The sequence below is a fragment of the Dendroctonus ponderosae genome, unplaced genomic scaffold (assembly GCF_020466585.1).
Source record: "Dendroctonus ponderosae isolate FM_Combo_2020 unplaced genomic scaffold, Dpon_F_20191213v2 Dpon_F_20191213_2, whole genome shotgun sequence".
Classification (NCBI taxonomy): domain Eukaryota; kingdom Metazoa; phylum Arthropoda; class Insecta; order Coleoptera; family Curculionidae; genus Dendroctonus; species Dendroctonus ponderosae.
This window is the reverse complement of record NW_026018165.1, coordinates 4,013,666-4,029,157: the sequence shown is the minus strand read 5'-3', so window position 1 is coordinate 4,029,157 and position 15,492 is coordinate 4,013,666. Positions and strand designations below refer to the sequence as shown.

The window sequence follows — 15,492 nt, the reverse complement described above, 5'->3', positions numbered from 1 at the left end:
AATTTATTTGCAATTATTAATTACGCGAAAGCTCATGGTATGAACACTAATTAAAGTTTTAACAGGGATTATCATATCGGATTGGATTATGCTCGAGATACTTCGGCAATAAATTCAAGTTCAGTAATTTTAATCGATTTATTAGTTTTGTTGTTGGTAATATTCATCGGATCGTTTTCTTACTAATTGAGTTGTGCAAGAACGTTAATGTTATTTTTACTGTTTAAGTATAAAACATTAGGGCATGAGAAAAATACACGATTTCCTAGAAGTGTCTTATGATGTTATTAAAAGGTCTTGCGCTGATGCATTTTTAATACATTTTTCCATAAAATGAGTAAATTCACAGGAACCAATTGCGAAATAGAACAACTTAAATTTTCCGTAAATGTATCTATGTAAAAATTAATAAACAATCACAATTTTAGTGTAGCATTAAAAAACTGTTTTGGTTTTTCTTTTTTAAACATACGCTTTCCCAATTCCAATATGAATTGGAAAATTTTAGATTATGATTTTAACGGTAAATTTATATGCAAAACTTATTTCTTATACAGCAGTACTCTTGAGATTTAAACTCTACTTATTTTTGTTGTACCATATGTTGTATCATCTTTTTCTTTTTTCTGATATTTGTATGCGCTCTCACTTTAAAATCATTTATCATGTTGTCATGTACCAATGTTATTATTATCGATCCATTATTTTAAATTCATAATGATTGTACTTTTGTTATTTTCTATATAATTCTTGCAGGTTTTTTTTATTATCAACAACTAGGTGATTTGTGCATGTAGATCGAAATTCGTTTTTCATTTTATAATCCTTTATCGATATTTTCACAAGATACTTCTCATTTTATCGTATTTTTTCATCGCTTAAAGGTAGATATTTCCTATCATTTGGATATTTCCTTGTTCATTTTATTAGTTTTTTGCTTATCCACCTTTGCTCCTTAGGGATTGATGCCAATTTGAAATAACCCAGTAGGTACATACGTGGAGTGCTGTACAGAAACAGGAAAATAATGTATCATTTTCAAAACGTGGATATGGAAAAATAAGCATTTGCGGATGCACATTTATATGAGGAAAATTTAAATTTTCGACCTTAAATATGTAGGTAAAGCGTCGCACATGAATTTTTAAACGTTCTTGGTGTGGTTATTACTTGGCAGTTAATAACCACAAGATAACCTATCGAAACTTCATAAAATGCGGACGGTGTTATCTCCAGGCCTGTATGAATAGATTTCCTGTACGTTAATTAATGCTATTGATAATATTTCCTTAAATCTAAATGGGTTATTATGTTGGTAAATTTTATTGCCCCATATAAACCATATTATTAGTCAGCTTTGTTAAAATACTAGTTCTTTATCAAATAATAAATTATGAAATAACAGGGAAACCTTCATATTCCAGGTGTAAAACTCGCTTCTTACTACGGTACATACATATGAATATTATAGGCATATGAATGGAAATGCCTTAATTGTTTGTCATAGTATTTCGCGTAATTTTCCAGTTTTGTTGGTTTATTTATCGTGTTGCTCCAATAATTTTCTGGATCAATTATACCAAACATTTGATCGAAAACTTTATGATACAGAATTAGACAAGCATTTACGGATAAAACTTCTTTCTTGCCTCTAGACATAGTTCATCTTTACTTAAGATCTTTATCGGTTCCAATATATTCAAATCCATATTTTTAAGACACAAAAAAATTGTACAATGTTTATATTATTGATTGAATATTTGTATTCTGGGAATTTTAAGCTTACACTTTTAATAAATAATAAAAAACATATAATGATATTGCAATAATAGTATTTCAGATCAGAAAGTTATATAATATAAGCAGTTGAATGATATAACGTTAACAAATTAAAAACATAAAATTCGTTGCTTTTAAATGGTTCTTTCAAATTTATAAACTGTATTTTGTTATGTACGTGCACAATTTCAAGATTTGTTACATTTTTATATCCACCATGACTCTTGTGTTTCAAACTTTTGTACTTCCAATTCAAATAAACAAATAAACCAAGATAAAAATAAATTTTCTTTCAATAAGGTTTCAAATTCAAATATACATACAGGGTGATTTTGAAGTGCGGGAGAGTCCATTATTTCGGTTGGTGTTGAACTTTCGAAAAATAGTTTCATATAAAAGTTGTGGACACACAAAGTGCGCACATTTTAAAAATATTTTACATGATACAGAGGGTCTGAGAAAAGCGACACAAGATCAAAGTGTATTTTTTTAAATAGAGCTACCCATTTTTCATTGGATCATGGAATGCCGCTTGAAACGCTGCATATGCACCGTAAACTGTTTTTTTGTTATTTGCTACGCTGGCAGATTATCGCCATTTGAGTAAAATTTTTCTAAAAAGCATGATATCTAACAATTAATTGCAGAAGCAAAAAAAAGCAGTTAAAGATACAAAAAAATATACGTCTTTCCAGCTGTGAAATCAACCGTTTTCAAATTATAATTTATTTTTTCTAAAAACTCCAAAAAGTAACAACTTTTTGTAAGGTGGCTAGGGAGCAATAAATAAATAAGTGTCAAAAAGTGTTCAACTTTTATCTGATATTGGGTTAAAAACCGAAACGCGTTATATAAGTCACATAGCTCTTGCGTTTTTATTTCAACTGAAACACAATAATTTCATGTTTAAATTCCAACGTTTTGTGAATATTTTAAATAAAGTAACCATGAACTAACTGTGTAGTTAAATTTCTTATAATTTCCGAAGTGTCTGATATTTCGTGTTATTGTGCTTATTATTTATTCTTATGACTTTATCAGATTAATTAATTATTTTGTTTGCTTTATTTCTTATTCGATTTTGAATTAACGATGGAAAGTAAACGTATACAGTTTTGTTTATTGGACACTACGATTACATATTTCAAAGGCAAGTTTGCAATTAGTTCCGGGTATTTGGTGTCGAATAATTTTATACTTTGGGTTACGAACTTTTTGTGGTGCTCCAAATTCTTACAAATAATAATAATCACAGTTGGCGCGCGAGTATTTTCTAATATTACTAAGTAAATTATAGTAGATATAAAATGCACATGCGTATCAAGTGCAGCCTATCCATACGGTTTTGAAGATACATCCTTTTTTATCTTTATTTATTGTTGCAGATCAGTTCCATCTTTGTTAGATCAGTTTATGGGTTTGTCTAAATACAACTAGACCTTCATAAAACATTATCGTTTAAAAACAATTATTTAGTTTTAATACACGCATCATAAAAATTGGTAAACTTGACAATATAATTGAAGGAAAGTGTCTGAAATGGGTAATTCCGAGCGGTTTTACAGCTTTTATGATCTACACTCAGATAAATTTAAGGATGCTAGGACTTACTCAATGTTAATCCTTGTCAATGAACTATTTCCATTATTATAAATGAAAGCGAGTCTTATATTAATTTTGGTAGATTTTTTTTACAAATATAGTAACTTTTTTTGTATTTTACTACTGAGTAAGTATGAGGTTTTAGTTAATAACATTTTTTAATTATTCAATCCTTGGAGAAATCAGGTTAAACCAAAGAGAATAAGTTGGGTAAATAATGATTAAGCTCAATAACAACATGGCGAAATTTTTTTTAGTCCGGCAAAAAACCTTCACGATTAAATATAGGTCATCGAAAAAAAAGTGTAGCAATTAATTGCACGTGAGAGTATGCAGAACAATTACACTTTAATTGCAATTTGCCACAGTTGCATTGAATTATATAAATTCGATTTCCCATTGCTTCTCTTCCGATAAAAATATTAATTAAAACGTGCTGAGAGAATGATGATTGTTCTAATACTGGCAATGACTTTGGGATTTAGTTAATGTTTTTATAATGACACATTCGTAATTAATACGTTTTAAATTCGTTTTTATTTGGCTTAAGTTGCATATTATCACGCTGCTCAAAAAAGGCTTTGTTTCACAGAACATATGTAGTCTAGAAGAAATTGGAATATACTATATTTCTGTTTGTGTTTCTATTTAGAAAGATGTTTACACCGGGTTTACAAAAATATATTTATCGGCACTTAGTACTGAAAAACAATTATATGCAGTACACTTATATGTAGCTCAATACCAGATATATGTGCTGTGCACAGTTTAATTATGACTCCATAATCCAAAGTAGATTAAAATTTACCGGAAAAACGTGTAAGCCGCAGGTTCATACTAAATTGTTTTATTCGGAAAAGATGTGCTTCTTTATGTGATATCAGCAAATATGTATTTCACGTCTATCTTTTTGTATCTAGTAAAAAGCGAAATTTAAAGTAAAAACGAATTCATTCTTAAATCACGAATCGAAAGTTTTGCGTATTGTATCTCCTTTTGATGTCAGCAAACTCCTAACTGATTTAATTTGGTCTTGTTCTGGGTCGAAATATTGTATGTATTCCTCCTGTATCGTGTGTATCATATTCTTCTTCCACTAGGTAATTTCTGCTTCACGCCTCCATATTTCTATTTTGTCAGTTAAATTGTTTCCGTGTTTCCATTAAAACACGTAATATAGTTTAGTATTGTCAGAAAGCGTTTTCCGATTAAATATCAATTTATTATTAGTAAACTCATATTTGGCTTATAGTTCGCCTTTAATTCGAATTGGTTGGTCCGGGGCAAATGTTTTGTACTACATCTCCTTTTGTTCGAAGTCAGTTTGGATCTTTCACAGAAACCACTATCGTATTAATAAGTTAATTTGAGATAATTTTAAAATTTCGTTCAATTAGTGGTATTATTTAAATAGGTTTTTCTCTTCACTGGTTAGTACGCGTACTATTTGGAGCTAAAATTTTCTTCTCAATTTACTTCGAAAACGTTTTAAATCACAAAATTGTAGGTGCTTTTCTTCTATTTATTGGTTCTATGTTTTGGTTGGAAGGTAAAACATTGCCTCTTCTTTGCTGCATTGACGATCACTTGGAGTATTGCGGCAAAATATTTGTATTTTTTATTTTCATACACATTTACGGCATAAATGGAATGTGTTGTTTGGTTAATACACCGGTTTGAAATAAAATTTCTTGTTCTATGCGTTTTTCGTTATTATTATTTGATCACTCCACATCAAAAGCTGACAATTCTTGATTTACCTCGATCGATTTACCTCGATCGTTTTTTCCTGTTCTTTTCTTAATTGACGTATTATTCTAGTACTGTATTTTTCTTGACCGTACTTAAGCCCTAAGAATTGCTTGTTCAGCTTCAAAAATCCCCTCTTAGTGAAATCGATTGGGCCTGCTATTCCAACTTTGCATTAAGTAACCCTATACTTTTATATAATGTAGTTCATAATGACTTTTGCATTACATTTGAGTTCAGTTTTTCGAAAAATGCATATGCAGTACCCTCTCTAAATACTAATTCGACTGAAGATATAGGATTCTTTCTGTTACAAATGTGCGTCGTAAATATTGAAATGTCGACTTACGCGGTGAGAAAGATATAAAAAATACTTGTTATAGTTAAGAAAAGTTTAGGGTTTAGACCATTTTTAAGGTGAAAAATTTAAGTATGCATAACAATGCCTTTGTTTGCATGTAGTTTGATTTTACTGTTTTAGTTATTGATTTAATATTCTTTTACGTAAACAGAGCAAAAGGTTTTTCTTGAGTTTAAAAAAATTACATTTGCGGTTTCCCAGATTTTTACTTTAATTAATTTTTTTTCCGAGATTTTTAATAATGTTTCTCCTTTAATTTTTAGTATTTCGGAACGGCGATTTAATAGGCAAACTTATTAGGTCCAATCAAGCGAGACTTTCTTTGCAATTACTCCTCCGTTTCAAAACTTATAAGCATTATTATAAAAAATCTTGATTACCATTTTGGCTTAGTTTGGATTCGGTTTACATTAACAATTAGCATATTATACACAATAAAACCTTTCTGGGTTGTAGGATATGCAGTTAGACTATTGTCCAGTAATTTCTTGGTGACCTCTGTGAACTATTTGTTATCTCAAAATTAAGTATAATATATATTTACGATTAATTCAACGGTTGTGTTATATTGTAACGCAAGCTAGTAGTTAAACCGAACATTATCAGTTGATCCCTGTTGTGTTTGATGGATTCTCTAATTAACGGATTAACGTATATACATGCAAGTCATTTAAACAGTCTACTAAGATGAAGTGTATCTGATCATGTGTCTATATTTTACTAAATTAGATAAAAGTCGAGCTAAACCTGTGGTTCGTTTATCAACATTTAAACCTATCTATACAATGAACTTGATAACTCCACTTTGCAAGTTGCAAATCATGTTCACTTCTTTATTCATCATTTAAATGTAGTTTAATTGAAGATTCGAATGCAATTTCTGTTATATTGTCTTTTTCTGGGTAAATTAGTTTTTTGTTCATTAAAATTAAACACTTCCATCTGAAGCAAATAATACAGACTGTTTTTCTACGTAATATAATTTATTTCCATATTAATAAATAAGGTAACTAGGATTTAACAATTAAATATACATTTAAATGAACTTCAGTTAGTTCGGGTTATTTGCCAATTAGAACACAAATCTTGTCGCGAGTTTTTCCTCTCAATTTTAGCACTCTATCAGCATTCCTAAGGATTTTGAATTCTTTCCACTTTTGATGTAGCTTTGGATCTTTTGGTCCCCAGTGAGTGTGCCTAAACATTGACTGGATAGCCTACAAAGAAAGTTTTAATATTTAACGATTATCAGATCATAGAATTTTCAAATTTTAATTCAAAAAACTGCAAAATTTTGGAATGAGAAAGTAAGTTCTCATTATACGCTGTACATTTTTCGAATGCAAGTCTACAGACTGATTCGTTTTCACATTAAAATACACCTTGCGGCTTTTTTGGGCTTTTTGTTAAAGTTTTGGCGACTATAGCAATATCGTAATAATCTACTTGTTTATAGAGTTGGGCAATCTAATTAATAATAATTTTAGACTTTCACCTCTTGCCGAATCCCACTTTTATGTACGCGTATTTGCGAAACTGTAAGTTAAAAGCTTTGAAATTTTTGTGGTTTGTGTAGCGTACAAAGCGTTAATATATTACCAACAAAATAATTAACAAAAATGTAGTTGAGAGACAGAACTTGATGCTAAACCGCTTACCTGTTTGCTGTTTTCATATGTTTTTCTTTTTCTGAAAAAGTCGATGGCAAACCAAAGTATGGGTTGGAAAATGCCAAATGCTAGTAGAGCCCAACCCCATACTGAAATGAAAAAATAGATTGGTAAGTATAAAGTTGCACTAGACGGAGTACCTATGAACTTTTGCAGTTCGATAGGAAAACAGTTTTTAACAGGCGATAAGAAAACGTATTTTTATAAAGGAGAAAGAAGAAAGAATGCTTTGCTTTAAGATAATTTAAGCATGAAAACACCTACTTCTTTTACTTAAAAGATCATTTTGTTACTGTTTCTTATTTGAAGGTCTGCGGCAAATTTTCTCAACAATATTACCCTTTGTACATTTTTTGACCAATGTTTCTAATTAAATTGGTATATGCTATAGATCAAAGAAGCTGGAGTCAACTGTTGGACTTCAAACCTGGACATTCTGAAAAATTTCGATTGTAAAGTAAGAATTTTTAGTCAGAATGCGTTTTATCCCCATAAAGATCTGTGAAAAAGTTTTTTCATTCGTTTGTAGCCTTCATTTTTAAATGTAGTTTAGGACATCTTTTACATCATATCAAATGTGTTATGAATATTTATATTTTCGTTTGAATTCAAATCTTTCATTTTATCAAAAATATCATCTTTAGCGAATAGAACAGTTTTATAATATTTTCAGATTGGAGGGAGAAGAATGGTTGCTGGTATTCCTGTGTAAAAGCTAAACAAAACAGTTATCCACCACATTTAATAAAAATCTGGAGAAGTCTGTTTGAGAACAAGTTTCTACTGAATTTAAACGCATTTACCTGATATTTTCACTGGAAAGTCTTTACTTTCGTATTTCAAGGGCTCAAATGTGACTAAAAAGTAGACTAATACACATATTAACACTAAGGGAATTACAAGGCACCAGCAAACTCTCCAGTAGATACCAGGCTTCCTTTTCGTCATAAATTCGATATCCTGACATACATTTTCAAGGCCTGAAATTAAAATGGTAATAGTTTAATCAAAGGAAACGATTAATTAAAATCTGTCGTTGATAAAAATCTTTTCTATAAGTAGTTATTTATATATTGTTTATTCACTTGTTTGGTGCATGTCGCAATACTTACCATACCACCAGAAGATTGCAACAACTTCAACAATATTCATAATATAAAATATGAAAGTTCCACCGAAAAAGTCTACCATTGAAAATATCCATTGGCCACCCTAAAAACCAAAAGCTCTGAACTGAAAACATTTGGGTCAAATTTATCTAAAATAAGGACAATTTTATATAGTTTGGAAACGGTTTTAACTAGCTTACTAACGTAAAGTCCATATTGATGAAGCTGTCTCAAAGAGAATTTTTGTGTATAAACTACAGGACATTATCCTTTGCAAACATGTACAATTCGCCAAGAGAACTACCTCTAAGTAGCAGAGAACAATAGTGTACTTTTTATGAACGGCATCTCAGAAGACTTATTCTTGAAAACGGCAAGCCATTATAAAGGATAAACTTGGTACTATTCAAACTAATTTCAATGTGATAGACATAAACCTAATGAAAAGGGATATATCGATACTGCAAAAAACTATTCTGGAGCACGCATTTGCTGTGGCCTCAAGCCAATTGAACTCAAATATATCATAGTACAAGCTTCTCGATAAAATCGTTTGGCATAGATGATGAGAAGCTAAAGAAAACTGGATTTCTGAATAAAACAAGTTCATGAAAGATATCACACATTGAATATCCACGAAAAAGTAATATAAATTACAGGCTTGCACAAGAAGCGACAGAGATTTGGCCTTGGACTAGCCAATCTTTTGAAGAATAAGGGGTAATATGAAGAGCGCCCATTTAAAAGCTTATTTTCGTTAACAAAAACCTTGATAGCCACTCATAAATAAGTTAGTACTATTTTATATGATAAGAATTGCTGATCTTTGGCTTTTGAAAACAGTCGCGAGTTTATAATAAAAATCTTTGAAACTCAGTTTTTTGAACCAACGTAATAGAAGTTTGTAGACTTTGAAACACAATATTTAATGCTAACGTCCATGCCGCCTGGAATATCCAGCTTTTAATAGTCAGTCATATTCCAACACATAAAATATCTGTTGGTAGCATAACAATTAACCTTTTGTGAAAGTTTCGGACCGCATCTTTATTCCGCATGATTGAGGCTCGCACAGCAATAATCTGAATCTGAATCTGGTCTGAATTCCATTGCAAAACCGTTTAATAAATTAATTGTTTTAGTAACTTTGCAGTTGTGAATAGTATAAATAGGTTAATTTCAATTTCATTCTGCCGGCGGCTTTATAACTGTGTAGCTTTTTAAAGTGTGTCAAAAAACGCAAATTAACTAATTTAGCCAATAAATTTTTGAATACCATAGACAGATTATGAATCACTATTGGTCTATGGAAATAACAGCATATTTTTAAATTCCAAAGATTTTTAAATGTACACTTTTGTTGTACTAGTGCTATTTCTAACACATGAACTTTCATATAATTAAAATAAAATTAAGTCTTATTAATAAAATAATATGTATATTGTAATAATAATAAATTTTGTCAAATTTAGTCATCATTTCAATATTTTTTTTATTTTTGCGGATGTAATGGTAATTATCAAAATATACAAAAATTCTTTGCACATGTATAAATTCTTTTGGATATATGGAATAAATATGGTTTTTCTTAAAATAAAACTTATAAATAAAGTTTTTTTGGTGATATTTGCAATTAAAGTGATATAAACTGCCACCAAATCCGAGCCAAACGGTAATCTGAACAGCGGCATTGCTTAAAGTTTTTCTTGTTGTTAGTACATAATTAATAACAATTCATTGGGTAAAAGTGTTGCAAAAAAGAGTAAATCTTCGATTTGTTCAAGAGCGGAAGTTTGTGATCCAATGTTTAGGTTTAGTAAGACTTTATCTTGCTTATATTGGTATATGTTCTGCCCTCTATGTTTTACCCATTTTTTACCCCTTATGGAGCTTTAAAGTGTAAACCGAAAATTCCAGACTTTCACGTGTGTCGGGGTTGGATTAGTCAGGCAATCGTCCATTGTTCGGCGAAGAGGAAATCATCATATACGTTTTAAATCGCCAATTAATGCAATATTTTTAATTTCAATTTTAACGATTTACTATTACCCACTTGTAAAATTATTAGCCTGTTATGAAGTGATGGTGGGGAAAATGTAAGCGATTTCAACCCTGAAAAAAGTCGTAAAAGAAAAGACGTTAAGGCAACGAATTAGAGATATAGCAGCCATCAATTTTATCGAAGGCAACGTGAATTTTTTGAAGCAACTACATATTAAATTGACTGTAAATGTTTTAATAGCTAAGCTTGATACATTGAAACGACATTGCCAAAAATGGGTGACTTACAGGTGTTACGTAGACTAGACCAATGACGAATCCGCCAACTGCTGTACCTAAAGACACATGCCATATTTTTAGTTTTGGAAATGCATCCATCACCACTGTAAATGCGCATCCTTGCAGAGCTGCTAAGCTGCCTACTCCTAGCACGAACAGCATCAGAAAGAATAGAATTGCAAAAAGCTAAAAATTATTTCCTTAATTTGTTATCAACATTAAGTTTTGAATGGTTTCAATTTTAAATGTCTAGTTCTGGGAATCAGGAATATGCAAAGGGTTCATATCGTGAAGTTTGTGGAACGTTTGTGGTTCGTTTTCTACGAATTGATGAACAACAAACGTAAATTATCAACATTTTGATTAGCATCGGAGGTCAATATTCTTATTAAATATTTAAATTGGTGACGCTTTAATTTCTTTTTGCTGTAATTAGCCACTGAAACTTATAAATATTGTTTTTGATGTTAGAAGTAGATCCACTTTAGCATTTATCTCAGGTAAAAATCTTTTGCCTTACCCATGGTACGGCTTCAAATTTTGCTAGCGCTTCAGGATACGAAATGAATGCAAGACCAGTTCCACCAGATTTTACCACCTCAGATACTTCCACCCCCATTTTAGATGCCAAGTTTCCCAATATTCCAAAAATTATAGTTCCCGCTAGTAACGAAGTTAGGGTGTCTAGCGTCGTAATAACCATTGCAACCCTAATATTGAAAAGAATCAAGATATTAATGTATAATAATAAAACAATCAGTTAAATCAATTTAGTCCTTAAGATCTATCAGCACGTGCATCATAAGTACATACGGGGTGTTAATTTGAAAACTTCCCACCTTTAATACCTTTCATGCAGTTGAAAATATGAAAAATCGGAAAGACCCGTCAATTTTATTTTTATATATCATTTAAGGCGGGCAGTTTAAATTAATGTTTTTAGCCTTTTTGTTCCAACCCCCTGTGTCAGTCTTAGAATCTTAAATGGGAAGGCAGCCAAGTGGCACATGGTTTTAAAGGGCGTTCAATTATCTTTAGATTAGCTACTACTTTGTTGCTTTTTGTTCAGAGGTTTCCGAGTAATCGCGTTTCAAAGTTCTAGAAACAATTAAACTTTCGTGCATACAGATATTGATTTTCAGGTTAGTATTTACACAAAAATAATTGCATTGGGTCTCCTTATAATACAAATGATTAGAAGAGTAGGCACAGGTAACAGTTGCACTGTTAAAATCGTTGAATAACAGGAATGAAACATAGTTTAAACATTGACTTCTTATTTTTGATCTTATTTCTTATTTATTGATTATTTTACACCTACAAAAATAACTTTTTATTCGCCGAGGAGAAATTTCTACAATAAAACCTGTGTCATCTACTTACACACTACACCTAACTATAAGTTGTTCAAGTGTTGTCAATTTCCCTGTAAACAATAATAAGATCTGATTTTTAACTTTTCCTTAATATTTCGGAAAACTATACCGGTAATTGACTGACATTCTGCTCCAATTCGCCTTTTAAGAGGTTGTGTTTTGTAAACAATGAACTTAAGATGTCCCCAAAGAAAGAAGTCTAAGGGTGCTCAATCCGGTGATCTTAGAGGCCGTTCAGTTGGTCTCCTTCTGCCAATCGATCTATTCTTATCTGTGAATATCTTATCAATGTGAGGGAGGGTTCGAGAATAGACTTTATTATTGTTCGCAGGAAAATATGCAACATTTTGAACAACTTATAAGATAGTGCGTAAGTAGATCCTAGGGGTTTTATTGTAGAAATTTCTCAGAAAAATAAGAAGAAGATAATCAATAAATCAATCCGAAATCAATGGTTTAAACTAGATTTTCGTCCTGTTATTCAACGATTTTAACGGTATAATCGAATCTTCTAATCATATGTACTATAAGGAGACACAATGACATAATTTTTGTTTAAACACTAATCTGAAAACCAAAATCGCAATCCAAGAAAGTTTAATTGTTTTTGTAATTTTGAAGCGCGATTATTCGAAAACCTCTGAACAAAAAGCAACAAAGTAGTAACGAATGTAAAGATAATTAAACGCCCTTTGAAACGATGTGCCACTTGACGCCCCTTCCCATTTAAGATTCTCAGGGTGACATCTATCCATGTTAGAGGGTTGAAACAAGGAGGCTAAAAATATTAATTTAAAGTGTCCCCCTCACAAATAAAATTTACCGGTCTTTCCGATTTTTCATATTTTCAACTGCAAGAAAGATATTAAAKGTGGGACATTTTCAAATTGAMACCCGGTATATTCATTGAATATTTTTGGCGCTGTCGGACCTTACTAGATTCACACGTTTTGAAAGATACAGTCTGCTGTCTACCAGTTCTACCAGTGATCACGCTTATTTAACGATAAAACTCACAATTTTAAAGCCGTAATCAATAAACACATTTTTTCGTCTTAGTGCCATAAGATTCTTCTACTTATTGATCGTATTTAATATAGAGTTTTTAAACAGCCCATTGGGCGAATTTCCCACATTCCAGCCTTTGAAGTATTTTATGATAATATGTCCGTTTGAAGTGTGCAATTATCGAAAAATTACAGCGGTAATTGCACAGTGTGCAATTATCACTCAACGATAATTGCATTGTTTACAAAAAATATTTGACAGATGTCTTTTCATGTTGAATTAGACCTCAAATGTCTTCCTGACATACCTAAGATATTGAAATTAAATTTAATAAATATAAGTAATAAAATTTAAAGGGTAATAAAATATAATAGAAATAAAATGAATCCACATTTAGTTTGCTTACCAGGATATATTCATCAAAATTACACTCGTGCATCAAAATAAATAGATAATTTTGCATTCGAGCTTGTTGTATGGTAAAAACTGTATTCGTTTATTTTCACATTGGAACAAAAAAGCCCTCCTCCTTTGGAGTCTGGCTTTTTCGCCACAATATGAAAATAAGCTCATGCAGTTTTTAGACAACAAGCTTTCATGCTAAATTATCGGTAATTTTGAAGCACTTGTGCAATTACCCCCGATAATTATTTTATGTTTATATGTTTGTGTGAACTTTAAACGTTTTTGACGTTTCCTGGGTTTTGTTAGATGAAGATTATTTGGTTTTCTATCTACCGCATCGACAATAACGTGTTAAGATAATTTAACGATTGAGAAAGTCCTTTGCAGCAGCATTTCCTACTTTCTACTGTAATTCCCTTCATCTTCATTTTTTATTTTTAGAAATCAATTTTTCCATGTTGTTTTACTAATGATCTTTTTTTGTGATAAATGATTCTGTAGTAAATTACGCTCGCGTTAGCAAATTAATTAGATGGGCACATATATGCTCCTCAATATTGTTTTAATGCATTTTCACTGTATGATATTCAGACTACGTTTGGCTGAATTGCTTGCTTGTGTATTGTCACAATAAAAATATGGCCTTTAAGGGTATTTTCAGAACTTTTTAGGTAATAATATTTTCATCTTTACCTCATTTCGATGAAACCATTTCACAACTTTCCTCTTGCAATTTTCTGAGGAAATATCCGTGTCTTCTTATTTGAAGAACAATTTAAAATATCTCGAGTGTTTCAAATGATTTGAATTTTTGCAATAATCTTACTGTTTATTTGATGCTTTCATTTACTGTTCTCCATATTCTTTTGACCGTGTTTGTTGCTCTACTATGTACAGAATATTTCTAATTTTGCTTTTCTCTACTGAATTTATTTCATCAGCATATTTCGAAACGCAAACCTGTTGTTTTTTGAAAAATCTTCAAAATTTATGGTGAGCTATGTAGTAAGCAGTAGTAAAAATGTCTCATAAGTTTACACACATTGCTTCATATTTCAGAATACGATTTTGATCTTGTCAAATAATTAACCAAAAAAAAAACTTTAAAACGTTATAGGCGGTACTTAATATAACTTTAGCCGATTTCAACACCTTTAATTTGTCTTAAGAACAGTTGTAATAATATGAAACTCAAAGATTGTGTGACAGTTATACACACGTTTTTCCTATATGAATCTGTGATCAGTTGAGAATCATGTTTTTCATTTAGATTTGATACTGATGTTTAAAACCTAAACACTTCCAGTTAACTTGCTAGATTTGTTAATAAATCAATAACAAAATAAGTTTATTACGTTCTTCTTTACATATCTTGAAATTGGTGTTTGTCTATCAGCAGAATTAAGCCTTAATGTACTGTTGCGTTTATACAAGGCATACATATAATTCACGCTGAATTATATTATTGCATTTAGTTTTTGTACATTTTTTAAATATCTATAAGAAAAAAGGTTCAGAGCAACGGCAACAGTAATCTTTAAATAAGTGTCGCAATGAAATTCGAACATGACTTTTTAATTTGCGCGCTGTTTATTTGGTTAAATATTCTTAGTCATAAGTTGATTTTAGAGTTTTGCGGAATACATGTGTTAATATATAAATAATTTGTAAATATAATAAATCTATTCAGTTGAGACATAAAGTTATTTGTTCGCTGATGCATTGAATTTGCTTTAAGAAATAAATACTTTTTCTGAAAATATTTATAGCGTTTGTTAAGCAAATTAGATTAGAAGTTAACATTTGATATGCCACGGTCATGATTACTAATTAACAGTTGAATAGAATTATATGTTTATATTAATTTATGCACTTAAAAAATACTTACTTGTAAACATTATGTCTAAATCCATTGTAAGAAGCATACATAGATACAGATCCGAAGCCAATATTTAGTGAAAAGAAACATTGGGTTACTGCGTTGTACCAAACCTAAAAAGTATAATTAATTGAGTTGAAATGAACATTTAACAACACATTTGGGAAATATCTACGTCATAGGAGTATTCTACTGTAGTCTGAACATAAAATATCAGCCTAATGTTTGAGAAGACCTGTTAATGAGCAATGTTTTATTCCAATTTGTAGCGCGA

At 30.7% G+C, this 15,492-nt stretch overlaps 1 protein-coding gene across 1 annotated transcript in view; it reads right to left on the bottom strand.

Moving 5' to 3' along the window:
• Nucleotides 1-6,455: 6,455 nt before the first annotated feature.
• Nucleotides 6,456-15,492, bottom strand: part of LOC109538356 (sodium-dependent nutrient amino acid transporter 1) — a 16,031-nt gene continuing 6,994 nt past the window's right edge. Inside the window, exons 6-12 of the mRNA XM_019905569.2 lie at nt 15,228-15,331; nt 11,071-11,260; nt 10,560-10,736; nt 8,274-8,373; nt 7,965-8,141; nt 7,150-7,250; nt 6,456-6,708 (exon numbers count right to left, since the gene is read on the bottom strand). Of these exons, the coding sequence (XP_019761128.2) occupies nt 6,553-6,708; nt 7,150-7,250; nt 7,965-8,141; nt 8,274-8,373; nt 10,560-10,736; nt 11,071-11,260; nt 15,228-15,331 (1,005 nt within the window). The 3' untranslated portion in view covers nt 6,456-6,552. The remainder of the gene's footprint in view (nt 6,709-7,149; nt 7,251-7,964; nt 8,142-8,273; nt 8,374-10,559; nt 10,737-11,070; nt 11,261-15,227; nt 15,332-15,492) is intronic.